We start from the raw sequence: 27,986 nt of genomic DNA, 5'->3' as shown, positions 1-27,986 counted from the left end.
ATAGAAGAAAGGTCCAACTTACAAATTTGTTTATCATCTGTGTATTTGGAACTCACAGTACTTTTTTTTTTTGCAGAAATAATGATAAGGTGATTAGGATCCATCTGGGCCAGCCAGCCCACAAAGAGCTACATCACTCATGCTTTAGTTGAGGTACAGCCAATGTCATATAGTCATATAGTTTCTGCTCTCATGCAGTTTACAGTCCAGATGAGACAGCAAACCTTGAACAAGCAATGCTGAGTGTGACAGGTGATGTGAAGTAGAAAGGGTAGTAATAACAGAGGCATCTAATAGGTAAGAACTTACCTAGTTTGAAGGCTCAGAATTGAGGTTTGAATTGAACTCCTAAGAAAGAGCACAACCAAGTTAGACAGAGTGAGTTGGTCATGGATGTCCAAAAGGGTGTAATGAGAGGGCTTGGGAGGAAGGGAGGAGGCAGAGAGCACTAAGCTCTGCTCTCCCTTCTGAATGACTGGTAGTCAAAGCTATCTCAAGGGCCAGTTTTGAGAGTAGAAACAGAAGGGAATCCCCTTCCAGGCTTTATGCACAGATCTCATTGGACAAATGTAAAGGGAAACAAACATCCATTCACGACAATTCCACTTTTATGCAATTTTACTGTGTGTTCTTTTTTTTTTTTCTTTTTGTCTTTTTGTCTTTTTTCTAGGGCTCCACCCATGGCATATGGAGGTTCCCAGGCTAGGGGTCTAATCAGAGCTGTGGTCACTGGCCTATGCCAGAGCCACAGCAACACAGGATCCGAGCCGCGTCTGTGACCTATGCCACAGCTCACGGCAATGCCGGATCCTTAACCCACTGAGCAAGTCCAGGGATCGAACCCGCAACCTCATGGTTCCTAGTCAGATTCATTAACCACTGAACCATGACGGGAACTCCTGCTGTATGTTCTTTTAATGGAAAGGAAGCTTCTACCTGCTAGAGGAATGAATAGGTTCTTCCTCTGGGGTTGTCTCCCTCAAATAGCACAATACGAATGTAATTGTTGATTTGTTTCAGGTTACCCCTACTGAACCTGTGGGTTCTTTAAGACTGAGGAGAATATTAACCTTAAAAATGTTCATTAGGTGAATCTCCTGAGCTCTTCTTGGGAGATGGTGAAAAAGAAAAAAAAGAAAAAAAAAAAAAAAAAAAAAGGCCGGAAAAGAAATGTTGATTTTTTCTCACTCCTGAATCAAATAGAAGTGTAATGTCATTTCAGAATATCACATATATCTTTCACCTAACTTCTGGCAATAATGAAGGAAAGTAAGAAATAAGGATAGATGATCCTGAGAGCCTTCAGGGAGGTTTGTGGATCCTTGGTTCTCCTGGAATTACCTCTCCTACAGCTGCTCCTCAGGCTTATCCTCAAGGTCAACAGGAGTGGGTAGTGGTCATGGCTTTGCGACATGTGGGGTGTAATATATATTATGTAATGTAATAATAGATTCTACATAACCACAGAGTCATATATAATCTGAGGAAGCTGGGTGGGCAAAGGTTGGGCCAGTCCTGGTAATAGAGTCACTTCATGTGAAACAACATCAGGAGCTGTAACTCCTGAGTTCATGTCACTGGTGTTGACTCAAGATTCTGGGACAGATCCATTACCAACATCCAATAAGTAGACAAAGATGCAAGGTATAAAAATAGGCCGTAATTTCTCTTCAGCAGCTTCTGCAACATGATGAGACACTTAAATATTAATTGCACAATACATATTTGTTAAATATATGAAAGAATTCATTTTACAATACCCAAGATACATGGATATATCCTCATTTACATAATCTGGGAAGGTCGTTTATATTCATAAGCTTGTTTTCATAAACTTCAGTGCAGTTTAGCTCTTCTTTACCTGTAGTTTATACAAATATACTAGAACCATAAGACTTCAGGGAAAAGGAAGATTTAATTTATTTTTTTCAAAGATAAAATGCCAATGTACAGCATGGGAAATATAGTCAAAAATATTGTATTAACTATGTATGGTGACAATGGTAACTAAACTTATTGTGGTGATCATTTCATAATGTATACAAATGTTGAATCACTAGGTTGTGCACCTGAAACTAATATAATATTATATGGCAATTATACTTAAATTACAAAAAAATAAAATGCAAGGTAATTACAAAGGAAGCATGTTGGATATTATAAAATTCTACAAGGCACTTACGTTGCTTTTTTGTTTGAGAAAAATGGTTTCGAGTTGTGTTTTGCTTTTAATCAAGTCTTTACTGTACCCATAAACTCTCCATTTTGTGTAGATGGAGACTTGTTCCCATCCACCAAATGTCAGGTGACACTCTACACAGAGAACTTAAAACAGGACAGAGCTGTAAAGAAGATCATTGTTCACATAGATAGAATAGAAGCCAGAGCACACATTTCGGACTACTGCTAACAGAGTTATAAGCCTTGGGACTTCTATACCTCTGTCTTGTTCATCCATAAAATTAGATGAGTACAAGCTGACAAAATCACAGAGCTTCTAAGAGGCACCATACAACAAACATCTTAATAAACAGTTGTTCAAACAAGATACTCTGAAAAACCCAGGGCAACAGTGACCTAGCTATGACTTCCTCTGAGTCCTGAGTGCAGAAAGCCTCACACATCACCTGCCCTGGGAAGGGGGTAGACTGAATCCCTAAGGGTTCCCCTTCAAGAAAGGAAAGATTTATCTAAAACTTTCCTTTTACTCAGACAAATTCACCTTGTTAGCAAACCTAAAGGCCAGTGTCACAAATAATTTAATGCCATAGAAAGGTAGTATGTTTTAGTTTGTTCATGATCATTAAATAATGAATCTCCCCTTTGTAGACATATTAAGCTAATATTTTCTTAGCTTTTTTTTTTTTTCTATTAACATACAAAATCCTCTGGTTTCTCTTTTGCTGTTTAGGTCTTTTAGAATTTCATTGTGGGGGGATTGGAGGTGGCCAGAAATCCTGTGCTGCAATCCACAGTGAGGTAGGGAAATCTAGTTCCACCCACACCTGAGCCCAGAGCTCTATTGAGCTTCTGAACTCACACAGAAAAGTCAGAGGGACTAGGCACTGAGTCTCCTTGGGCTTCTGCAGCCACCTGAGGGAATGCTTGGCTCTCTATTCCACCTAGAGGATAAAGGCAAGGTTTGCGTCTAGAGTGAGGGGTGGGACTTGGGTTGGGGAGGAGCCATGAGGAGCTCCCTGCCCTGTATATGGAGACATCTCAGGAAGTCTCAACTTGTAAAAGAAGCATCAGAGAATCACACTGTTTAAATGGATCGCTATTCAAGGCTCAATCTCTCCTCGAATGTTGGTGACACATCTTGACATCTTTCAGTTCTTTTGAATGTACTTATCCAATCGGCCAAGCCTTGCTAAGTTTGGCTCTCCCTTCCTGAATGACTGGTAGTCAAAGTTATTTCCAGGGCCAGTTTTGAGAGTAGAAACAGAAAGAAAGACCCTTCCTCAGCCTTTATGCACAGATCTCATTGGGCAAATGTAAAGGGAAACAATTATCTGTTCACAACAATTCCACTTCTATGCAATTTTACTGTATGTTCTGGTTAGAGGAATGAATAGATTCTTCCTCTGGAGTTGTCTCCTTCAAATAGCACAGTATGAATGTAATTGTTGATTTGTTTCAGGTTACCCGTACTGAATTTGTGGGTTCTTTAAGACTGAGGAGAATATTAACCTTAAAAATGTTCTTTGGATGAATCTCCCGAGCTCTTCTTGGGAGATGGTGAAAAAGAAGAAGAAGAAAAAAAAAGGGGGGGCCAGAAAAGGAATGTTGATTTTATCTTACTCCTGAATCAAATTTCTTTTCAGAATATCACATGTACCTTTCACCTAAATGGCACTACATGAAGAGAACTCAGTGTTCCTTCCCACTCAGAAGGCTATCCCAGTGTTTCCAGCCTATGTTATTTGAGGGAGAATGCACTTTACAGCGCTCTTAGAACACTGGTGTCATTCAGGGCTTCCACTTCCATAGTCCTGGAGTAACTCTTCTGCTTAGCTCTGGACTTGTATATCTGCCTTTGACTCAAGGAGCAACCTGTCAGTCATTCTGACAGCATTGCTCCATCTCCCTGGTCATTAATAAAAGACGTAATAAAGTAATAGGTCATAGAAATGGTGCTGCTTATTTCAGGTGGATATATCTTGAATTCTTTAGTACATAATTATGACTTTCCATCTACTTCTAGAAGAAGTTGATGTGTCTGTTAGGACCTACTGCAAGAGAGATTTTGAGGGCTCCAAGAAAAAAGAGTTGCTTTTAGCTGGACTCTTAGAAAACTTCATGGAAGAAGTGGCATTCAAGATGAGACTTAAAGAATGGCAACATTTGATGAGGAATTGTTGGGGGAAGGGCATAGGTGATAGAGAGAGGGACCAATGCATTTGGAACAGAAACAGGGAGATGTATTCAGAGGAGAGTAACAGTGTGGCTGGATTCAGTGATATTTCTGAATGCTGGCTGCACATTAGAATTACTTGGGGGAATTTTTCTTCAAATGTAGTTATGCTGAGCCGCACCTCAGATCAAGTAAGTTGGAAGTAAGTTAGAGGGGCTCAAAAGCTCCCAGGATTACCCTAAGGTGCATTCAGAGTTGACAGGCTCTGAGCTACGAAGAGAATACAGGCTGTTCTTGCAGATGTGTCCAAAGAGTAGGTGGGTTAAGAACAATTCGTTTTTTTTTAAAAAAAATGTTTTAACATTGTTACTTTTCCTACTATAATAGTGCTATATTATATGTATCATGTGTAAAGTGTATAAAGTCAACCTTTAGAATTTTGTTTGGAATGAAGAAAATACCTTATTAAAGATGTACCATGTGCCAGATGGTTTGTTTTGAGAATATAGCAAAAACATTGAAATCATGAGAGAAATTTGGATGTCAGAAATCTACCGTCTTGAGAATTTACTGCTTTGGTGAAGTAATGAGAAAGCACATTTAGAAGCTGTAGGTTTTTAAGAATGAGACTGTTTTAAAAGGAGGAGGCACATAGATTTTGAAGTCAGTTGTGAATTCAGCACAGCTTTGCCACTTATCAGCTGTTGCAGACTAGTTATGCATCCCCCTCAAGCTTCATGTTCTCATCCTTAAAACCACAGGTTTGCTCTGGGATTTGAATGAAACATCTATAGAAGCACCTGGTGAGATGCCTCACTTGGCAGGAAAAAGATAATTTTTATAGAGAGTGCATATTTATTAAATAGATTAAACCTCATTCCAGAGTTTATACCAAATTTTGTTCTGGTAGAAGGCACATGCGTAATAAGTAGCAGAGGCTGACACTGCAGAGTTCTCTATCCTGCAGTGAGTTGGGCAAATTGAGACTGCATTTGCCACAAAATCATCAGGTGCTTTAACTCAAGATCTATGGGGTTTTTTTTTCCTTTGTTTGTTTGTTTTTAAAGGCAGAATCCTCTATCAGTACTTTTCAGGGACAGAGCTTTGAAAAAAAATGGCTGATAAATGTATTTAGGTGTGCTTTTTTTTGGCTATTCCACTCATAAATTTCCTCTTGACTCTCTGTTTTCTGTATCTGTAAAGATATTGTGAAACGTTTGTTACACTTCTCAGGTCAATTTCAAGCTATTTTGAAGGTTCATTTTATACTAGGTGACCTTAGAAACATCTAATTTCACTATATTCTCCAATACATGAAAATAGTATCCTTTCTTATTGAATAAAACTAGAGGATGTTTCCAGAATAAACAAAGATGGGGGAGGGATGTTTAGGAGATAGCTCTTTAAGGGTGCCAAGAAAACCTGTTGGTTTTCAAGGATGTTTGCCCTGTTATCTGAGCCAGTTATTAATCAACTCATAAGATTTGAGCCAGTAGCATGTTTTTTTTTTTTGTTTGTTTTAGATTACTAATTCCTCTTGATTCAAAGTCATTAAGACCTTTTGTAAACAACATCTGAAAATTCTATCCACATATGTGTTCTAGCAAAATATGTTATGATGACCTTCTGGGCCACTGGGAAAACAGTCTATCATGCTGTCTAGAATCTTTCTGAGACAAAATAGCCTTATTTTCACACCTTGAGTCATGAAGTGTATTTGTTCTTATTTCATTGAAAGAATTGAGAATTCAGCTTGGTAATACTGAAATTTAAAAACTGAGACCTCATCCTAGAACTGAGGTTCAATACAATCATATGAGATGGCTCCATCTAGTGGGCAAAGTGATGTACTCCTCCTCCTTTCACCCATTATTACCCATTATTAATAAAATGGAATGACATTTAAGACAGTGAAAATCCACTAGAGAAAAAATATTTTAAATGCTTACTTAATCATCACAGATGGAAAAATAAAAAAGAAGTTAGAAAACTTACTTCATCTGTTGTAGAGCAATCACTAAGGGAATTTCTTGTTGCATTTAGTGTTTTAAAAAATGTAATAATTCCTGAATGACCAGATGTACGTTCACTACTTATCAAAGTATTTCATAAAGATTTGTCAATTTGATTGTGTCTGCATGGACTGTCAAGATATTTAATTAAAAATCTGGAATTTAGATGGGGAAAATGAATGGTGTTATAAAGAGTAGTATAGAAAAAACTAGTTTCTGAGAATAAATATGCTAATTACAAATTGGAAATCAAAAGACTTGAGTATTTGCTGACTATTATTATATTTTAATCAAGTAATTAGTTTCTATCCTACCTTGTGTTGATCAGTGTTTGATTTATTTTACAAATCACATAACTTTTCTATGCCCTGGTTTCTTCAATGGTAAAGTGAAGGTACATTAATCTTCAAAAAAGGCTTACTAAGTGTATGATTATGTGCCGAGCACATTGATAGATACACACTGGAAATACGAAGCCCTGATGTCGAGAACACACTCTTTAGAGGAAATAAAGAAATCATGTTAATATGAGGAACTATAAAGAGCAATATATCCCAGCATATGCTGTATCAAGGAAAGGTAGCCACCTCAGTTCCAGAAGCAAGTGGAGTAATAGTCAAGGAAGGCTGTGTGGAGGAGACAGAGCCTCAAATAAAGCTTAAAGGATGAATGAGAAGTAGTAAGCAAGGAAGGAGGATGGAGACAGAGGGTACTCCAAGCTGAAACTACCAATATGGATTCATGAGATGATGTTATCGGCGGGGCATTTGACAAAAGCAAGGTTCTTGGGGGCTCTTGAGGGAATAAGAATCCTACTAAGTGTACAGAGTACGATCCCAAGGGACTCTGATCTTGAAAAGTGGGACGGTGGGAGAAGCCCCGGAAGTGTCCCTGAGGGCCTGCCTAGGGCCATCTGCAGACCTGGCTTCCCTTTTGCTGGTTGACAACTGACCTTTTAATTCCAAGCTAATACATTGCTTGGTTTTAATGTCAGGCTGGCATGACCTCTTCAGTGGAATACAATTTAACTGCATATATTAAGTAAGTCATGAAGATTGCCATATGGACTTATTAACTATGGGACCAATGAAGAGGTTGGTGCTGCCAAGTGCATTCTTACCCAGAGGTGTTGTGAATGGAACACTGACTTCCAGAAATAAAATTCCAGAATCTCTTGTGGTTCTATCTATATTTTAATAATCACCTGCCTTTTACTTCAAAGTTTTTGCATTGGTAGTGGTTGTAGGTGTTTTTGTTATTTGTTTTATTTGGTTTTGTGGCTGATAGTAAAAATTACTGTTACAAAATCATTACATTTTTAAACTAAGTACTTAAATTGCAAGAAAATGAATGGTTTGTTTTTCAATTCATTATAATTCCTTACCTGTTTGTTTCTGACTTCAAAAGAACCAGTTTTCCCTTAAACTTTAAATGGCATGTAAAGACTTACTGAAGTCCTTTAATGAATAAAACTTTTGTCTTTACAGATACAGGCTAGTTCCAAAGGTTTATTTTCCTGAGCAAATTCACGATGTTGTACGTGCCACAAAATACTTCCTGCAGCCTGAAGTCTTACACAAGTATTCAGTTGACCCAGGCAGAATTGGCATTTCTGGTGACAGTGCTGGTGGGAATTTGGCTGCTGCCCTGAGCCAACAGGTAACAGACTGCCCTGAGGTGCTGGTGGAAGGAGGGCATGTAATGTTCAGGAGACGAACAGTGTCCACTGGTCATGGCAAAGGCCTTGCTGGGTGAGCTGGTCACTCAGGGGCCAAGCTATTCAGATGACTTCAGTTGAAAGTTTTCTGAGATCTTTTTGAAGTAGAAGATGGGTCATTGAAAGAAAAGTCCTCCCTGAGTGCTTGGAAAGGCTCTGATTACAATTAATATGAGAGGAAGGCTAACAGTTTAAAGGGCTCTCTTCTTGTTCCTTAGGGCTATGCATGAAAATTAAGTATCCTCTGTTTCTTTTCCATGTCGAACTTGCAAAACAGGGTATTTTTGCTTAAATTCCAATTGCCAAGATCATTTCTTTAAACTTTGAGTCAAATTAATAAATTAAACACGTTTCCCAAATGTTTTTTAAATATAAAAGAAAAAGTTAAATGGTTTGGCCACTTTAACTGTTATAATACAAATTAATCTGAGCTTTGCTTCATTAAATCCTTTGAAAACTCAGTCTAGCTCTAGTAGCCCCAAATTTTGGGCAGCTGTGTAAACTGAAACATAAATACATTTTCTTCCTTTCATGGATTAAATAATTTAAGAATAGCATCTCCTTCTACTTACCTCCAAATTTCTTTTGGTGTTTTCAGATAATGTCTGCCTTTTCATTTGTAGCATGTCTTGATTTCTTTTCTTTTGCTATAATTAAAGAACTTGGTTCTCCACTTGGCATTGGTGGGTTTGCTATCCACCATGTGCAATGTGGTAAGAAGAAAATCCTGGTGCAGTGGGGAGAACTTCAAATCCAGGTCCCACTTTGAGAGCTGTGGGGCTTTGGGCAAGTCCCCTAACCTCCCAGGAAAATGAGGATCATGCCATCACACTGTTGGGCTGTTGCCAGGACTTAGTGAGATGATGTATATACAGTTCTTGGCACACAATAATAGTTCTATTAACTGATCATTTCCTGTTGCTTTTATAGAATAGTTCCAGCTTCCCTGGAAATGGGATTCTAAAATCCTGTGTGAAACAAAATTGTATGGCCAGAGTTACCTTGAAGATTTCTAAGTTGCCTGAGAAACACAGTGACCTAGCTAGCTGCCTTTTAGATGTTAGGTGAAAAACATATCATTTTAGACACCAGAGTTGACAAATGAGGCAATATATTTGCATTTAAGGGAGGCGTAGGGGATTGGAGACACGCTGAGGTGGGGGAATTCATCCACATTCCCATCTCAACTTCACTCTCAGGCACATGCTCATCAAGTAGAATGGAGGGCCACCTGCCACTCTCTCACCAGCCATGAGGACTAAAGGTTCATCAGAGGAGATACTGAGGTCCTATTAAAATACTTTGGAGTCCTGCCATCTGTTCACTTAGCTTTTCCTACCCTTTTCCTCTGGAAGAGTCAGAATCAGTTTTTTCTCTCTAGTATGTCATTGCCTTTTGTATACTTTCAGGGAATACAAAATTAAATAAGGTTCCCACATTGTCCATTCATAATACCCAGCCAAGGTGTGTATTATACTAAAGGGTAGATAGTAAAGCGTTGATGTGGGTTTAGAGACCTAAGAGATCACATACTTTTGAAACATTCACTCAAAACTATGAGTGGCAAACATCACACCTTTCCTAGTAAAATCCAGTAGCTGGAAGGGTGGTAGTGGTGGTGGCAGCAGCCATGGCGATGGGAAATTATTTATCTTCTAAATTATGTTACTTAATATCATGCATGGTAGAAATGTAACACTTACACCCTTTTCATTGATTCAAAGTAAAGCCTTAGGATACTTTGTAGGGTTTCTGTAAAAAAGAGCCATTCAAAATAAAATCATATGTTTGCTTTTTTTCCCCAGCTTAATCAAGATACCAACCTAAAAAACAAGGTCAAAGTGCAAGCTTTAATTTATCCAGTTCTTCAGGCTTTAGATTTTAACACACCCTCTTATCAGCAAAATGCGAACACGCCCATTCTGCCCCGTTATGTCATGGTGAAATACTGGGTGGACTACTTCAAAGGCAACTATGACTTTGTCCAGGAAATGATAGTTAACAATCACACTTCACTTGATGTGGAAGAGGCTGCTGCCCTCAGAGCCCATCTCAACTGGACATCACTCTTGCCTGCATCCATCAAAAAGAACTACAAGCCTGTGGTGCAGACCACTGGCAATGCCAGGATCATCCAGAAGATCCCTCAGCTGCTGGATGTCCGCTCAGCCCCACTCATCGCAGACCAGGAAGTCCTGCGGGGCCTCCCAAAGACCTACATTCTGACCTGTGAGCACGATGTCGTAAGAGATGATGGAATCATGTACGCAAAGCGTTTGGAGAAGGCAGGTGTGGAGGTGACCCTCGATCACTTTGAGAGTTGCTTCCATGGATGCGTGATTTTTGCCAGCTGGCCTACCTACTTCTCAGTGGGAATCCAGACTCAGAATAGTTACATCAAGTGGCTGAATCAAAACCTGTAAAGGAGTAAAATTTCTAAAAGTGTTGAGCCCCTCTTGACCTGCACCTGCTTTGGAAAGGCATTCGCTTTTCAGCCAACTAATTTCCCCTTGTTACTTGTGAGTTATGGAATCTCTGTTCCCTGTAGACTTTATGTTAATTTAATTAAAAAAATGCTTTTTAGTAACATAAGTGCAAAAACATCTGAATTTCATTCTGTAAGTGGACCAGTCTCTCTGTCCTTGTTGTTTTGGCCAAACTACTCCTAATACCCACAGCTGCGGAGAGCAGGCTAGGGAACTGGAAATTGCTCTGGGTCTTGCCTCTGTCAAGAAGTTCTTTTTTAGAAGAATTTTTTCCAGCTGTGGAAGATGTAGAGCCCTTTAGTGGCTAAAGTAAATGTGGGCTCTTCAACTTGCTGAAATTTACTTTGAGTTCAGAACAGTTTAAATGTGTGAACTTTAAGGTCAGTGTTTTTTATGGATGGATGGCTTTGTTTCCTATGAGAATTTGACCGCAGTGGTTTCTCAAATGACTTTATTCCTTTAGAGTGTTAATTTTGTGTGATAGCTATCTGCAAGTCCAGCTGGATTATGACATACTTGAAGGTTCCTTTCTACCACTCTTATTAGAAAATAAGAGGTTGCATGCACTGGATATCTGTACATCGTTAAGTTTTTTGGTTATACCATCTCCTTGGGGGAAGTTCTTTGGGAGTAAATTTATTTAGGTTTAGAATAAATTTTCCATTATAGAACAAGTAAAACCAGACAAATGAACCAACCTTTTGTTTTCATAAGAACGTTTCTGACATAAATTACCAAGAGTGGTGTGTATATATTTGGCATAGTCAGAAAAGAAGATACATTTAATATTAAAATTATGAAAAATATCTGTAGAAGGTTCTAGTTTATTCTTGAAAACTCAATTTTTTCACTTACATGTCTTTAAAATGGGGCTATTTTGGTATGTATAATGTATTGTTATTTTTTAAGTTATTTAATGTTAATATATATATAGCTAGATAAGATTTTTCAGAATAAAGTCAGTAATGAATATTAAGAATAATGATATTTTTCAAAACTATGTTAGCATTTAAAAAAACTACTTTAGAATCATATACACATGTAATTTTATGGGAAGAGCTAAAATAGCTATTCATATTACTATACATAAGGCCGAAATATTTTGATTTTTTATGCATATAAAAATTAAAATAGTTAGAAACGATTACTACCCCTAGTAAAGTCATCTAAGTTTATAGTCCAACAGCTTAGACAAGACGCACACCAGTCATTTCTGCCCTCTGTGGTCAGAGGAACGACTTTCTACTCTTCATTATCTCCTTGCAGCTAGGTCTAAAATTATGATAGACCAAGCTTAATTTCATGGGAAGATTTCACTGCCCATGGGAACATCTTTGGCACAGCAAGAAAGTCCAATTCTTTTTTTTATGTTTGTCTTTTTAAGGCCTCACCACGACACATGGAAGTTCCCAGGCTGGGGGTCCATTGGAGGTACAGCTGCTGGCCAATGGCATAGCCACAGCCAAAGCAACACGGGATCCGAGCTGCATCTGTGACCTACGCTATGGCTCATGGCAATGCTGGATCCTTAACCTACTTCCAGAGTGAGGCCAGGGATTGAACCTGTGTCCTCATGGATACTAGTCAGATTAGTTACTGCTGAGCCATAGTTTTCTTGGAAACTCCAAGACAGTCCAGTTCTTAAATTGGACTTAAGTACCTTTGCGCTCCTTCCTGCCACTCTTCCTGCTGCTCCCACCCAAACTGCTTAATGGGACTGCAGAGAGCAGCCATGCTGCCAAGTCATGATACAATAAATTCATCAGTGGGGAGAAAGTAAGAGTTTTTCACTCATTTGAAAGATGGGTATTTCCCACTTATGGGGATGAAATGACAAATGAAAACCTGCATATTTATTTTTCATTTATTGTATAAGCCAGGAGCATTATATCTATGAAAGAGAAGTAAATTCAATAGTGAATGTACGTGTGTGTACATGCGCTTGCGCCTGTGTGCATAGAAATAATCATGCAGATTAACATGCTAATGTACTCAGATAAGTCACTCTCTCTGGCCCTCTTTCCCTTTCCTCTAAAATCAAAGAATTGAATCATTTAATCTGTGAAGTCTCTTCCAACTATAAATTCAAACAATCTTGTCAGACTGGCAAATTGTATGGGGCTCTTCTTCATCAGTGTTTTGGGGGCTTTTTCGTAGGTCATTATTCCTGATACGCAGACACATGCATGATCAATTTTTTTTTTCTAAAAACTGAGATTTTAGTTCTTACTTTATGAAAGCTACCCTCTTCATTTAAGACTACTCATTTCAACACCATATGAAGGAAACGTTTGGACCTTATTTTGAGGTTATCTACCTCTAAGAAAGCAAAGGAAATATAACACATGCACAGAATTTTTTTAAATGGCATACTCCACCCCACCCCCAAATTGTGAGCCAAACATTGTAGTAATTACAGACAACGAATAATTCTAGATTTCTGAAGGGCTCTCTCAGGCAAAAAGGGAGTGAAAGAAAAAAGTTCTCAAGCATTGTTTCTGATGAAGCAGAAACATTAAAGCCTTTATATATGTGCTAATGACTTGCTCTGTGTCCCCACCTCAGACCTTGCTTGAAGATCATCCTTGAAATTTTCCTTGGAATCATAATTGGGAATCATGATACACAAAACCCACTAGGTACAAAAGAGGCAAAACCAATCAAAAACATGGGTCTAAGAACCACTCTGGGAAGCATACAGAGTTTATATTGAAGATATATTGGTTTGGAGTGAGTTCATTTTCTTTTAATTTTTTTCTTATAAAAATGTTTATGCTTGCAGATTGATTTTTCTTTAAGATTTTTTTTTCTATTATAGTTGCTTCACAATATTCTGTCAATTTCTGCTGTACAGCAAAGTGACCCAGTCATAAGTATATATATATTCTTTTTCTCACATTATCCTCCATCATTTTCCATCATGCAGATCGATTTTTTTTTTTTTTTAAGTTATGGGTTTGTTTTGTTTTCCTATTTTAAGAAAAAGTAGATAGCCTTTTTACGGTGTTGTTTGTGAAATGTGATCATAAATATATGAAGATATTTTGAAGTGCTACAAAATATAGTGAAGTGTAAATTGGTTATTTATCATCGATATGTGAAGAAATTAAGACTACTGTACAATTATCTTGGTGGATATAAAACTTTATGCATGACCTTTTAACCTTTGACTTTTTGCTTATTTCCCACTGCAAGGGGGAAAGCAGATTATATGGAGGATTTTGGTAGCCAATCTGTTTTGTAAGATGAAAATCCACTGTGGAGGCAGGAAAGTACAAATCTGTCTTGATTCCTGTTTGTAAATAAAATGGCTCCATCTGGCAATGGTCCTCTCTTACTTCCCCTCGTCTCATTTTCTGGTTCCCATCTCTCTCCTCTCTGTATCCCAGGTCCCTAACCACAGTTCTGCCCAAATCTCCTGCCCCCTGGAGTTCTCCAGATGCCTTTCAATTACTGAAAGGTGGCTCAGTGACCTCCTTGATGACATTCATTTCATGTCTGGATACCGTCTGTGCTGCTTATGTTGGAAACCTGCCATGGACTGGCTGAAATAGTCAAAAAAGCCCCGCTCTGAGAGAGACTGGGGACTTTCAATACAAATATTAGGAAGAGATGATCAGAGTGCCAGGAATTTGGATCTGAACGAGTTCCGCCAAAAAGTTCAAATGAAGACGGAAGGCAAGTTTTCACCTTGACCCACTCTTTACAAGCAAAGCTAATAATTTCCCTCTTGAGTTTATTGTGCTTCGTTTATTTCAATATCACAGGAATTTACCAAACTTTCTTTTTCAAAGTAAAATTTTTGTGTTGGTTCTAAATGGTCACATACATGCAGGTAAATTATATTTTCCTATTAGTTAGAGTTAATTTCATCTTCTCCAGCAAAACCTCCAGAGTGTGGCTGTATTTTGCTGGAGAGGTCCACTCAAGTTTCCAACAATTCTCCTTTGGGGCCTTTAAAATGTACTCTTTGTGCTTTAACATTGCTTTTTTCTTGTGATTTTTCATTCTTTTTTAATCCCCTATTTTAAAATATCTCACATTTTCCCGGTGGATCCCCTACTTAAACATCTCGAAGATATTGATATCAGCATCTCATTCCCCACATTTCATAGATTGGAACTGTAAATATGATTTCTAGTAGGCGTACATGTATCGCTTATCCCTGTCCATCAGCACTAGGATTTTGTTGTCATTGGGGGGGCGGGGGAGGTGATGAAATTTTGTGTCTTCTTTGGAAGGTTCCTCCCAGGCTTTCTCACCACTGATATTTCAGATTGAGAGCTCCATCTTTTCACAGAGACTGCTGGCTCAGACTAGCACCCAACACTTCCAATCACCACCCCTCTCTCCTGCCCCTGGCGCTCTCCATGTGATTGCTGTTTATTATCTCTATTTTCCATTTCACTTCTCTGCAATTATTGTTAGCTGTTTCATTATATGTTTGGTTTCTGTTTCCCCTCTATTTAAATGTAAGCTCCACGAAGGTGGGGACTTGTTTTATTATTCCTTTCTTAGCGTTTAGACATGAGCACAGAGTGGACTTTGGAAACATGTTTTAAATAAATTAATCCTGACCAAGAACAACTGTGCTTATAAGATTTAGGGTATTATTTTTCCATATGTTTCTTCTAAAAGTATGTAAAGTTCATGTCAAATATAAAAATTATTTAAGACTAAAATTGCTGTCCTCAACACTAAATATTCCCAGATAAATAATGCCAAGTAATGTCAGCCCTGATTTTACCAAATTTTAAAGTAAAAAATGATTTTGAGTGGATGGATATAGTGAAGATTTTTTTCCCTCAAACCTTTTAAGTTGACTTTCATGGTACGCTTGTGGAATGTGTTCTGTAGCTCATTCTTTTTAGGGCAGTTTGCAATAATTTATTTAACTTGGCAAAAATTTGAATATCTGTTCAGAAAAATATAGGAAGGACTCCTGTTTCAGAAAGATCTCCCAATCATCAAATGTATTATAAATGTTATCAGAGAATTTTGTTCTTGCCAATGACTAGTTAAAATGGAAATTCTCTCCTGACAGGAATTATGGTGAATTACAGATGACTGCAAATTCTTTGCCACTCTTTCCAGTAAGCCGTTGTGTCTGTTTTCCCTCCCCTTGAATCTGGGCTGATTCTGTGACTTGCTTTTGACCAATAGAATGTGGTGGAAAAACACTGGATAACTTCCAATCTTGGATCTTAGGAGATGCAAAGCTTCCCACTTTTGCACACTCAGTATGCTCCTTCTTGGAATCTAGATGCCATGATTTTAGAATTCCAATTCAAAAGGAAAGGCTGTGTGGAGGAGAATCAATTACTCAACTAATATCCAGCAACAACTGTGTCAGCCTTGTTTGTACACCACCTCCCCTCAAACTTCTGGTGTTGGGTGCAGTAGTTCTTATTTTAATACATCTGGCTTTGTACGTACTTCAGCAGAGCCTGGGATAAGGATATTTCTGGAAGTTATCCCTCTAACTGGGTGAGTCAGCAATAACAGAAGCAGTTGCAAGTCCCGTAAATACAGTCCACTAAAGCCGAGCCAAATGCACTCCTAGCTCAGGTTGCCCTTGACTAGATCCCCCAAATGCCTGCAGCCACCCTAAGCCATCTAACACAGGGGGAACTGTGATGGAAAAGAAGCTGGAGTGGAAAGAGTCACTGATAGTAACAACTGCAATTAAAAGTTATTTTAACCTTTGTGCTTTTAAAAAAAAGTTATGTACAGTTATGAATAGGGTCCCTCTAGTACCTTGAAAGAGATGGGGCCCCAAAGTCAAGTTTTAAGGTAAATCTGCCCCTGCACAAGATTCAGATTCATCCACTCATCCTCCTTCTAGATGCCTCTCCTGGGCCATCCTGTAGCTCCAACAGTGCAGCAAGTCCCAAATTAGATGCATTGCCTTCTCCTCTGTACTGGCATGACCTATATATTTTCCCTATTTGACAAGACTGTGCTACCCTCTCTCCCATTACCCAAGCTAGAATTATGAGTTTATCTCCTCCAGTCCTATAACTTTTAGTCAATCACCAAGTCCAATTAAATCTACTTCCTAAATATTTATGTATAAAATATTTTAAAAATTTATATGGAAATACCTTGAATATTTTTATCCTAACCATTCAAAATCCATGACTTTCTTCCCATCCCTGGACACACTGCTCTAGTTGAGTCCCTCATAAAGTAGATGGGGGACTTGCTCAAACAGTTGCAGTAACTATTTAATAATACTATGATGCTATTTGCCTTTGTTACTGTTTTTCTCTCATAAGTGTACAGTGGAGTTTTCCATCTGCTACTTGACATGTAGTGTTGTAATAGATGGGCTGTGTAGGCAGATATGTGAATCCAGATGGCTCCTGTTAAGCTAGACACTAAAGAGTTTTCCAAATGGAAAACAATGCCACATGTCTCACTTGTTTGTGTTTGGAAAATCTAGGGATTTTTTTCCCCATAAAATATAGCTTAAGGTAATATGTAATTAAATACATTAATAACTAAGTTCAAGATTTCTCAGTTTGAATTTCTAACATGGTAAATAAACCTCAATAAGTAAAGTGCATTTGAACAAAAGCTCTTTGGGGGGGCCTCAATAATTTTTTTTAATTTAATTTTATTGGAGTATAGTTGACTTACAATATTATATTAGTTTCAGGTATACAGCAAAGTGAATCAGTCATACCTATAAATATATCCATTCTTTTTTCCCCATATAGGTTATTATGAACTTTTGAGTAGATTTTCTTGTGCTATACAGTAGGTTCTCACTAATTATCTATTTTATACAGTACTGGTATGTGTTCTTCCCACCTTCCCAATTCTTCCCTCTCCCCAATGGTTTCACCTATAGTAACTATAAGGTTGATTTTGAAGTCTGTGAGTTTGTTTCTGCTCTTTAAATAAGTATTTTTGTGTCATTTTAAAAAATTAGATTCCACATATTGTTATATGATATTTATCTTTCTCTGTCTGACTTACTTCACTCAGTGTGATAATCGCTATGCCCATCCATGTTGCTACAAATGGCATGATTTCATTCTTTTTTATGACTGAGTAATATTCCATTTTATATCTGTACCATATCTTTTTTTATCCACTCCTCTGCTATGGACATTTAGTTTGCTTCCACATCCTGGCTATTGTAAATAGTACTGCAATGAATATTAAAGTGCATATATCTTTTCGAATTACGGTTTTCTCTGGATTGATGCCCAGGAGTAGGTTGCTGGGTCATATGATAGTTCTATGTTTAGCTTTTTAAGGAACCTCTTTGATAGTAGCCATTCTGACTGGAATGAGGTGATAGCTCATTGTATTTTTTTTTCTTTCTTTCTTTTTTTTTAAACAGTTGAACCTGTGCCATATGGAAGTCCCCAGGCTAGGGACTGAATCAGAACTGTAGATTTTCCGACCTACACCATAGCCACAGCAACACTGGATCCAGTGGCATCTGTGACCTATGCCAAAGCTTGCAGCAACACTAGATCCTTAACACTCTGAGCAGGGCTAGGGATTGAACCCATGTCCTCACAAAGACTATGTTGGGTCCTTAACCTGCTAAGCCACAATGAGAACTCCACCTATTGTAGTTTTGATTTGCATTTCTCTAATAATTAGAAATGTTGAGCATCTTTTCATGTTTTTAGGCCATCTGTCTTCTTAGAGAAATGTCTATTTAGATCTGACCATTTTTTGATTTTTTTTTTATATGTAAAGCACCTTGAGATGTTTGCATATTTTGGAGTTTAATCCCTTGTTGGTCACTCATTTGTAAAGAATTTTTCCCATTCTGTGGGTTGTCTTTTCATTTTTTTTTAACAGTTTCCTTTGGTGTGAAAAAGATTATAAGTTTAAGTAGCTCCTTTTGGTTTATTTTTGTTTTTATTTTCATTATTCTAGGAGGTGGATTGAACAAGAAATTGCTGTGATTTATGTCAAAGAGTGTTCTGCCTGTGTTTTCCTCTAGGAGTTTTTACACTTAGATCTTTAATCCATTTTGAGTTTATTTTTGTGTATGGTGTATGTTCTAATTTCCAGTTTTTCCAGCACTACTTTTTAAAGAGACTGTCTTTCTTCCACTGTATATTCTTGCCTCCTTTATCATAGATTAGTTGACCATGGGCCCTCAATAATTTTTACTAATGTCCTTTTACTAATATCAGGTCTTCCAAGGCCAAAACAGTCAAGAAGTGCTGTTGTACAGCATCGTTTCTTGACAAGCCCTGTGTCTTGTGCTAGGCTACTGCCAACCAATGCTGACAATATCGTGGTTCTGCACATACACCATGTTTCTCTTACCTGATACCCTTCCCTCCACCCAAATGCATTTCCTTTGTCCTTCCATGTCTCTCTTTGCTAGCCTCCTCCAGGAAGTCTTTCCCAACTCTTCCTTCCTTAGGATGCTTTAAGGGTCCTTCCTCTGGTTGCACGTTGCACTCAACACCTGCCAGGTCATTGTTTGTGCGTCTGACTGCCTCACAAGACTGTGGGATCCTTAATGTGGGCTCATGTCAGCATCACCTTTGTGATGATGACAAAGGTGTCATCATCTTTGACACCTTTGTGTCAAAGCCACCTTTGACACAGTGCTTCCTTGCATCTTACAGAACACTCAATAAACCTTTGCTGAACAAATGTTCTTATGCTGTTGTTAAAACGGTGTTTTTTTCAATGACATGTAAAATTATGCCTGATGCTGTTGTATACATTTGCCTGCTTATATTCTTAAGATAAAAATCTGTTTGTTTTGCTTTTGTTCCTCCTACAGATGTTTTCTTTCTACTAATGCATTAAAGACTTATTTGGTCAAAAACGAAATCCTGGAGCCTACAAAAGAATATTTTTAAAATTCGAAACAACTTCCAGCAGAGGGCGCTCTTGAAGCTGCTGGCATGAGCCATCCTCCACACTACTGCTTATGTTTCACCTTGAATTTAAAAATCAAAGATATCCCAACAGCTTTTAAGATGTAAATATAAAAGCATGCTACATTTCATCACAGAATAAAATTGAGTAATTTTTAAAATAGTCTGTAAAATCCTCCTAACTACCTAGAGAAAATGACTACATTCTCAAAACAAAGCAAAACAGAACTAGAAAGGACTCAAACTGGTTGGTTCTTTGTTAAAGCATGACTCACCTCTCTGTCTACCAAAGTGTTTTGTCTTTTTTTTTTTTTTTTTTTACATGTTTTTCTTCAAGGTAGATATTTGCCATTCATTTAGAAAAAGGCTGACAGAAAAATGGTGTACTGCATTTTTGAAGGACAATTTAGTACATCAAGAAATACAGGGCCTTCATCTTTTGTTGTGCCTGCTGGCCAAACCTGGTAGCCAGCACTGGATGAATCCTTAGATGGGAAAAAAAACTGCCTTTGAAAACAGTAAGTAAGGCAGAGCTAGATGACCTTCAAATCTAAAGCACATTTTCGATTCAAACAACATTGAGCAGTGACATTTGCAGCATTGCCATACTTTTAAAAACAGGTATAATATGTTCCATGGTTAAGGAAAAAAGATTGCTGTTCAGCTTTTATGGAACAAGGAAATGGCATGAGGTAGAATTTAGGGAACCACAATCCCAGTTCCAGCCCTGCCAGCAAAAATCTCTGTAAATTTATATGTTTTTATTGGTGCTTTGGTTTCCCCACTTAAAATTTATATTTATCTAAACTTTCTTATTTCATGAAAATACTTGAAGCAGCTTATAATGTAAAAATACAATGAAATAGTGACATAAAAACAGGAACTTAAAGCCAAGGAAAAGGAGAAATAAAATATGCCAACTAGAAAAATCAGTTGGAGTTAACTTCTGGTTTGACTCTGAGTGCTCTGGCAGTTGGAAGAAAAAAAAAAGGAAAACCATGATCAGTGATTCATCAATTCTACAGCATTTCTGAGGACTTCCAATTTCTTAGGGTTGATGGTCTTTCCCTAGCACTGAATTCTAAAAGACAGTTCCTCCATGTGACTTACTGGGTAATGTCCTCAATTATTTTATTTTATTTTATTTTATTTTTTTATTTTATTTATTTATTTTTTTTGGTCTTTTTGCCATTTCTTGGGCTGCTCCCTCGGCATATAGAAGTTCCCAGGCTAGGGGTCTAATCGGAGCTGAAGCCGCTGGCCTACACCAGGGCCACAGCAACGCTGGATCCGAGCCGCGTCTGCAACCTACACTACAGCTCACGGCAACACTGGATCGTTAACCCACCAAGCAAGGGCAGGGATCGAACCTGCAACCTCATGGTTCCTAGTCGGATTCGTGAACCACCGCGTCACGACGGGAACTCCCCTCAATTATTTTAAAACAAACACAAGAGGAACTCTTACACAACTATTTAGTCAATTTCAATGGAAACTGAGGACATGATTTTAAACCTCAATGTATCAGTAAATTTACTCCATGAAAGTAATAGTGCTCACGTTACTGCCTGCCTCAGAGGACTGTTTAAAAAATTAAGCTAAAGAAGGACATTTTAAAAAGTTATGAGTTTGTTGACCTGAAACAAATAGATTGCCAGATATTTCTCCAGTGAAAAATAGGTTTATTTAGGAACAGCAGAGAATTGCAATTCAGGATCTGCCACCATGGGGCTCTACATGCAAGTCCTGGCAAGGCAGGGGAAGGAAAACACTTTTACAGAGAGGAAAAGGAAGGTGGGAAGAGTATATAGTGAACAAAGAGTCCTGGCTTTTCATTGGTTGCCTTCTTACCAGGAAGTATCACCACAGAGCAAAAGAGCTCCCCCTTCTATCCTCCCAGCTCTATTTATTTGAGGTTCTGTTTATTCATTCTTTTTTCCTTTTTTTACAAGTTAAACATTTATTAGTATTAAATGCATCCCATCCCTCTAGGTGAATTGATAATAAGATGATCAGATAGTTTTACTGATGCCAAGGGTTAAAAAAAATCAAGAGGCATTCTAGGTAAAGTACATAAAAAAATAATTAAAAGTTATATAAGACTCTTAACTGGTCACCTCTGGGGAGTGGAAATACCATCCTAGGGGAAGAAAGATCTTTGGATCTGAGCCGCATCTGTGACCTACAGCTCACAGCAATGCCAGATCCTTAACCCACTGAACAAGGCCAGGGATCGAACCCGCAACCTCATGGTTACTAACTGGATTCCTTTCCACTGCACCACAACGGGAACTCCCCTGAAAAATCTTTTTTTTCTACTTTGCTTCTCTCTGAAATTTTTGAAGTTTTTATAATGACTATGCATTATTTAGTATTTAAAAATCATAAAAGAAAAGGCAATCTCCTCATAAATAATACCAATACAGTGTCTACAAAGTGACTCCAAATATTTATTTTTATTTCCTTTCAGCCTTGATTAGTTTATCTCTTTGCAAGCCATCCCTTGCAAGAAACACTCAAGCTAGCTTAACTAAAAAGGGAGGTTTACTATAAAGATACAACCAGAAATCTTCTCTACAGTCAAGATCAAAAAGTGAAAGAAAGCTGCTCTCAGGGAGCTTGGAAAATTCAAGAAGCTAGGCTTCTTCCTCTCTCTCTTAGTGTATCAAATTTCTGCTTCTTTCTTATCTCCCCAAATACCTAACTCCTTCTTGGCTTGCTTTACAAATCCGTCGTAATTTTATATCAGCAAAAGAGACTACCAATTCTGTATTGGATTAAAGCACCCACTGCTGACTTTCTAAAATATCTATCTTTTAAGCCAGCACTTCTTAAATGTTAATCTGCATGTGAATCACCTGGGGATTTTGTAGCAATGCAGATCCCAATTCAGTAGGTCTAGGTGGATCTTGGGAACCCCAAGTGATAACCTGATGCTTCTAGTGGGCAAACCACACTTCAAATAGCAAGTACACTTTTCTAAGACGGAAACTCATTGGTAGCCAGCCAGCCAATGATCTGGGTTGGATGCAATCATCAGGCATGCTGTAACTATATGACTAAGCATCAGCTGTGAATGGAAGTAGATTCTCTGAGGAAGTGGGCAGGCACCTCAAAAAACAGACAACTTACTCTTGTCTGCATCTAAAGTTGTCACAAACATGACCCGGCTATATACAATAGAAAAACCCTCTCTCTTTGTTCCTAGTAGGTAACAATCTACATAAAATCAGGTCCAAAGGTAACTCTGGTTTCCTCAGAGCTCACAACCTCCAGATGAAACACATTCTTCCTTCAGGTTTGTTGCTATCAATTCTAGTGGTAGTTTCTCACCATTTGGGGCTGATGTTGTGATCAGCGGTTCTCAGACTTGAGGTTTTTTTTTTTTTTTTTTTTTTTTTTTTGCCATTTCTATGGCCGCTCCTGTGTCATACGGAGGTTCCCAGGCTAGGGGTCTAATTGGAGCTGTAGCCGCCGGCCTACCCCAGAGCCACAGCAATGCGGGATCTGAGCCATATCTGTGACCTACACCATAGCTCACGGCAATGTCGGATCCTCAACCCACTGAGCAAGGCCAGGGATCGAACCCACAACCTCATGGTTCCTAGTTGGATTTATTAACCACTGTGCCACAACGGGAATTCTGATTCTGATTCAGTGAATCCAGGGTGGGTCCTGGACATTGGGGTTTTGAACTATCTTCATGGGCCATTCTGATGCATTGTTGCACTCATGTTTGAGGCCAACGAACTGGGAAAAAAAAAAAAAAAAAAAGAAAGTCCTTTTCAGTGGAGTTGAGGGTGGGGGAGTAGAGGATGGTGTCCCTACAGTAATATATGCAATATAACCATATGTTACATCAGCGGTCTCCAGACTTTAGTGTGCATTAGAATCCTTTGGGAGGTTCGTTAAAAGACTCCTACACAGATTGCTGGCTCCAGCCCCCAAACTTCTGATTCAGTAGATCTGGGACTAAGCTCAATGAATTACATTTTTACAGGGTTGTGGGTGATTCTGTTACTGCTGATCCTGAGCACATTGTGAGGGCCCCTGAGTTACATGACACTACTGCTGATGATCACCTACCTCCCAAACAGGGTTGGTGGAAAGAGGGCATGTAAAAATTTACAGAATAACTTAGAGCTATAAAAAATGTCCTTTAGTTGCTATGGAAGTATAGAGAAGTGAATAGAATTTGGCATCCATCCAGGCCTTTGCTAATTTTTAAGCGTCTAAGATAGAAAAGTCAAACTCCCAGGTGCATTCATTATATTCTCTCTGCACATGAGGTGTATCACTCAGGATCCTGGCAGGAAAGAGATGGCACATTTAAACTGGTTCATGGGAGAGGTGTTTAACAAAGGGACTCTATGCAAAAATGTGGGCAGGATTTCAGGAAACCAGTAAGACACAGGGCAGTACTCTGTGGCTCATAGCAACAGGGAGCTGTTATCTTATCTAGACTTGGTAATACAAAGGAAGGAAGCAATCCCACATTCTAAGAGAGGGTAGCCATGTGAAGAAAGCCTGGCTTCCACTGTATTCTTCAGTGAACTGTTAATGAAGGAATGAGGGAAATAAATCCAAGTCCACTCTTCCACCTGTACTTTCCATGTTCTAAAGGGGAAGTGAGGGAGTCCATGCCAGACTGACTCTGTGCACCCACAGCAGGATAGAGAAGGGTGGACAATCGATCTGCAAATAGAAGACACCCAGCACACAGGTTCTGTATGCTGAGCCCCACATCTAATGATTTTGCAACTTGAGGTTTAGCAGCACAGATAGTGAGGGGAGGTAGATGTTTTTCATATCTGTTTCACACAGGCAAATTTTAGCTCTTTATAATCTGAAGTAATTACATTTAAAAAATAATAGAAGTGATGTTTAGTTTAGCATGGTCTTAGCAGAAATAATAGGTGTAGATGAATTATGATATCTAAGGCTAGTGGTTATCTTGGTTCAAAGTTCATAAGCACAACTAACTGAAAATATACTAGTCTCCTTTTCTCTTAAGTATGAGATTTAGGATCAAATGATTTTTCCTGCCTACTTCAGAGCAATAACTTTGCCTTATGGTAGGCAACAATAGGATCCCCTAAACAATTTTTCCAACATTTACAGGGATGAAGTCTTCACATAAACTGTCCTATTGGTCAGTTAAGAAAGAGAATTCTAATAATGCCATTTGCAGCAACATGGATGCAACTAGGGATTATCATACTAAGTGAAGTCAGAAAGAGAAATATACCATATGATATCATTCATATGTGGAATCCAAAATATGGCACAAATGAACCTATCTACAAAACAGCAACAGACTCACAGACATAGAGAATAGACTTGTGGTTGCCAAGGGGGAGGTGGAAGGAATGGGACAGACCAGGAGTTTGGGCTTAGTAGATGCAAACTATTACAGTTAGAATGGATAAGAAATGAGGTCCTACTGTATAGCACAGGGAACTATGTTTAATCTCTTGGGATGGAACATGATGGAAGATAATCTGAGAAAAAATGTACATATGCATGACTGAGTCACTTTGCTATACAGCAGAAATTGGCACAGCATTTTAAACCCACTATATTTTAATTAAAAAAACAAATATCAAAAAATATTTAAAAGAAAGAGAATTCTGTGTTTCTTCTATGGCTAATGAGGACTGTCCAGACATAGAAAGGACAAAAGGATAATATATTCAGCAATATATTGGGACTTTTTTTTTTTTTTTTTTTGGTCTTTTTGCCTTTTCTAGGACTGCTCCCGTGGCATATGGAGGTTCCCAGGGTAGGGGTCTAATCAGAGCCGTAGCCACGGGCCTATGCCAGAGCCACAGCAATGCGGGATCCGAGCCGCATCTGCAACCTACACAACTCAGAGCAGTGTCGGATCCTCGACCACTGAGCACGGCCAGGGATCAAACTCACAGCCACATGGTTCCTAGTTGGATTCATTAACCACTGTGCCATGATGGAACTCCAATATATTGGGACTTAAAATACCCACTTCTTCCATTGTCTTTCATTTATTCATTCATTCATTTAATGACTGCTCTTGCATCCCTCCTAAATGCCTGGCCCAGGGCCAGTCTCTAGGGATCACTGGTGAACAAGCCATCCTCCAGACCCTCATGAAGCTTGTAATCCTGTGAAGGTAATTGGAAAGTTAATGATATTGATGTAATTATGAAAATCACTAAATGTGTTCATAATAATCTGTGGCTTACCAAAAACTTTTTTACAGATATTATTGTATTTACTCTTCATTCAGCTTGGGAAATAATTTTTATTGTCTTGACTTTACAGGTAAGAAACTGAGATTCTGAAAAGATAAGTACCAGTGATGACTGGTGGAGATGGATATGAAACCCAAGTCGTAGGACATATACCACCATGCTGGGCATTGTTCCATAATTACCATGTTTGTTCAAAACCCAAATACATGGGAAGGGTAAAATATCAAGTCACTAATTCCAAATTAAAAGTCAGTTTCAAGTGCGATGGAAATAGAATGCCTTGAGAGAACACAAAAAGAAAAGGAAGTACATAATGAAAGTTGGCCTGGAAAAGAGGAAAACAGTATAAAAATAGAAGATGAAGTTCACCAACAGTCAATAGTCTCTACTTCTTAACTTCACTGAAGTCTGACCCTGTTTCTTACACAGGCTCCATGACTGCTGCCCCCAAGATTAATTTCAGGGTTGAGTCTATGGCCAAGTCAGTTATAATTAAGTTGCATTATTTGTTCAAGCTTTACTGAGAGGGGGTAGGGTACCAGGTTAGTGTGATAAACAATGTCCTATCTGACCTCAGGGTCAGCATTTGTTCTTTTCCTTGGGGCCATAAGGATTTTGTGCCTCCAAAAGCACATGAAGTTCTATGGAGCCAAGTTAAAATGCCCTATAAGTAATCCCAACACAATATTTTTTTGCTTTTCTTTTCAGTCTCCAAATTGGCAGGACCTAAAAGGGAAAGACTTCTGTAAACAAGTGGGAACACTTTGTTGTCTATCAATGGAGATGTGTCCTATTTCCTCCTTGGCTTACCTTGCCAACTTTAGTACATCAGACACCCAGGGAAGATTCAGGATGTCTCAAAATCAAAGCACACAATAGAGGAACATAAAAGTATTAATATTATGGTCTGGTTTTACTTTCAAGACTTTACTCCAAATTGTGGATATACTCTTGTGACTTTAGAAGAACACTGAAAATACCTTAAAAAATATTGTGATACATCTTCTTTCTACAAACCATTTTCTATTTTACCTAAAATATCAAGTGCAGAATAATTACTGTTTTGAACAATGCTATAATAAGCCCTGAAGGAAACACTAACAGATACAATGTTTTGAATGCTTATGTCTGTGATAAACACATCACAAATATTTTTCCCTAACAATCTGCAAAAATCTTGTGCTTGGAGATAAGGAAATTGAGACGTTAATTAGCTTATCCAAGATCACATAGCCAGAGAGTGGCTGAAGTGAAAGTTTGACTCCATATCATTTTAATACCAAACTCTGTGCTCTTTATCACCTTACCTCAAAGGAGGTGATCTTTCTGATTGCAAACTCCAACTTTAAAGTCTTAAGAGCTTCTTTGATTGTTTTGGACAGTGGAGGAAATCCTGTTAAAACAATGTGTGATGGTTAATTTTATGTGTCAACTTTTCTGGGCCACAAGATACCCAGATATTTGGTCCACCATTATTGTGAGTGCATTTTTGGATGAGATTAACATTTGAACTTAAAAATAAAATTTATTTTTTAAAAGCTCAGTTTCTTTGATTCAAAGTAGAAATTTATTTTATATTGCAGTTTGCATGTTTAGTTCATCATTTCTTAATAGATAAATCATACTTTATAAACTATTTCAATGTATCTCAAGCCACATGAAACTCATAGGTTGGAAGGGGGCATTAAAAAATTGAAATGCATAAAAATCAAAACCCAGTTTCTAAGACCACATTTTGTACTAGGTAGTATAATCAGCTATGCCCTACCTAGGGTTTTCTCACCAGTCTCCTTAATTGTACTGAGGTGTCTGTGAAACAAACCGGTTGAGCAGGATGTTGCCCTGGGCAGAAGCATCCTGAACCATCCCGCGGAAAGGTTCTCTCCCTCTCTGCCACCAACAGGCTCTGGCTCTGGCTCTCTGATCTATTTGACATTTGGAGGTTTTTCAACGACTGCCCTTTGTGGCCTGTAGAAGTAAATGGGCCTGCAAAGGAGAGCAAATTCATTCCCAGTATATCGAGATCAGATCCAAGGATACTGAGTATGAATCCTGTTTTAAAAACCTCAAACAATTTTTCATAAGTGAAATGCAAGTAGATTCTGGCTACATTCAAATAAGCTGACAAAGGGAGGTATTTCTGCACATGAAACGTGCCCCCAAGCTCATTTAGTAAATGTGTACCTATTTGTCTGCTACATCATTAACTCATTCATTTATTCAATATACATCCATTAGGCATCTTCCATTTTTGAACCATTATGCTGCCTACTAAAAATCTACCAACCCAGAGAGTTTGGGGTTGGTAGATGCAAAC

The 27,986-nt window shown here is 38.3% G+C and overlaps 1 protein-coding gene across 2 annotated transcripts in view; it reads left to right on the top strand.

The window, feature by feature from the left end:
* NCEH1 (neutral cholesterol ester hydrolase 1) overlaps nt 1–19,600 on the top strand; it is a 67,556-nt gene extending 47,956 nt beyond the window's left edge. Inside the window, exons 4-7 of one of the 2 annotated variants that reach the window (XR_014822227.1) lie at nt 7,854–8,025; nt 9,889–13,299; nt 13,959–14,247; nt 19,343–19,600. Coding sequence is in view for 1 of the 2 variants with exons in the window: in NM_001243484.1 (NP_001230413.1) it covers nt 7,854–8,025; nt 9,889–10,506 (790 nt within the window). In the remaining variant the exon portion in view is untranslated. 2 annotated transcript variants of the gene reach the window in all.
* The last annotated feature ends 8,386 nt before the right edge of the window (nt 19,601–27,986 follow it).

The sequence above is a fragment of the Sus scrofa genome, chromosome 13, assembly GCF_054392235.1.
Source record: "Sus scrofa isolate SSC_HxYL_T2T_F1_AM1 chromosome 13, Sscrofa_HxYL_maternal_Yorkshire_Landrace_v2.0, whole genome shotgun sequence".
In the NCBI taxonomy this organism is placed as follows: Eukaryota; Metazoa; Chordata; class Mammalia; order Artiodactyla; family Suidae; genus Sus; species Sus scrofa.
This window is presented reverse-complemented; position numbering and strand designations above follow the sequence as displayed.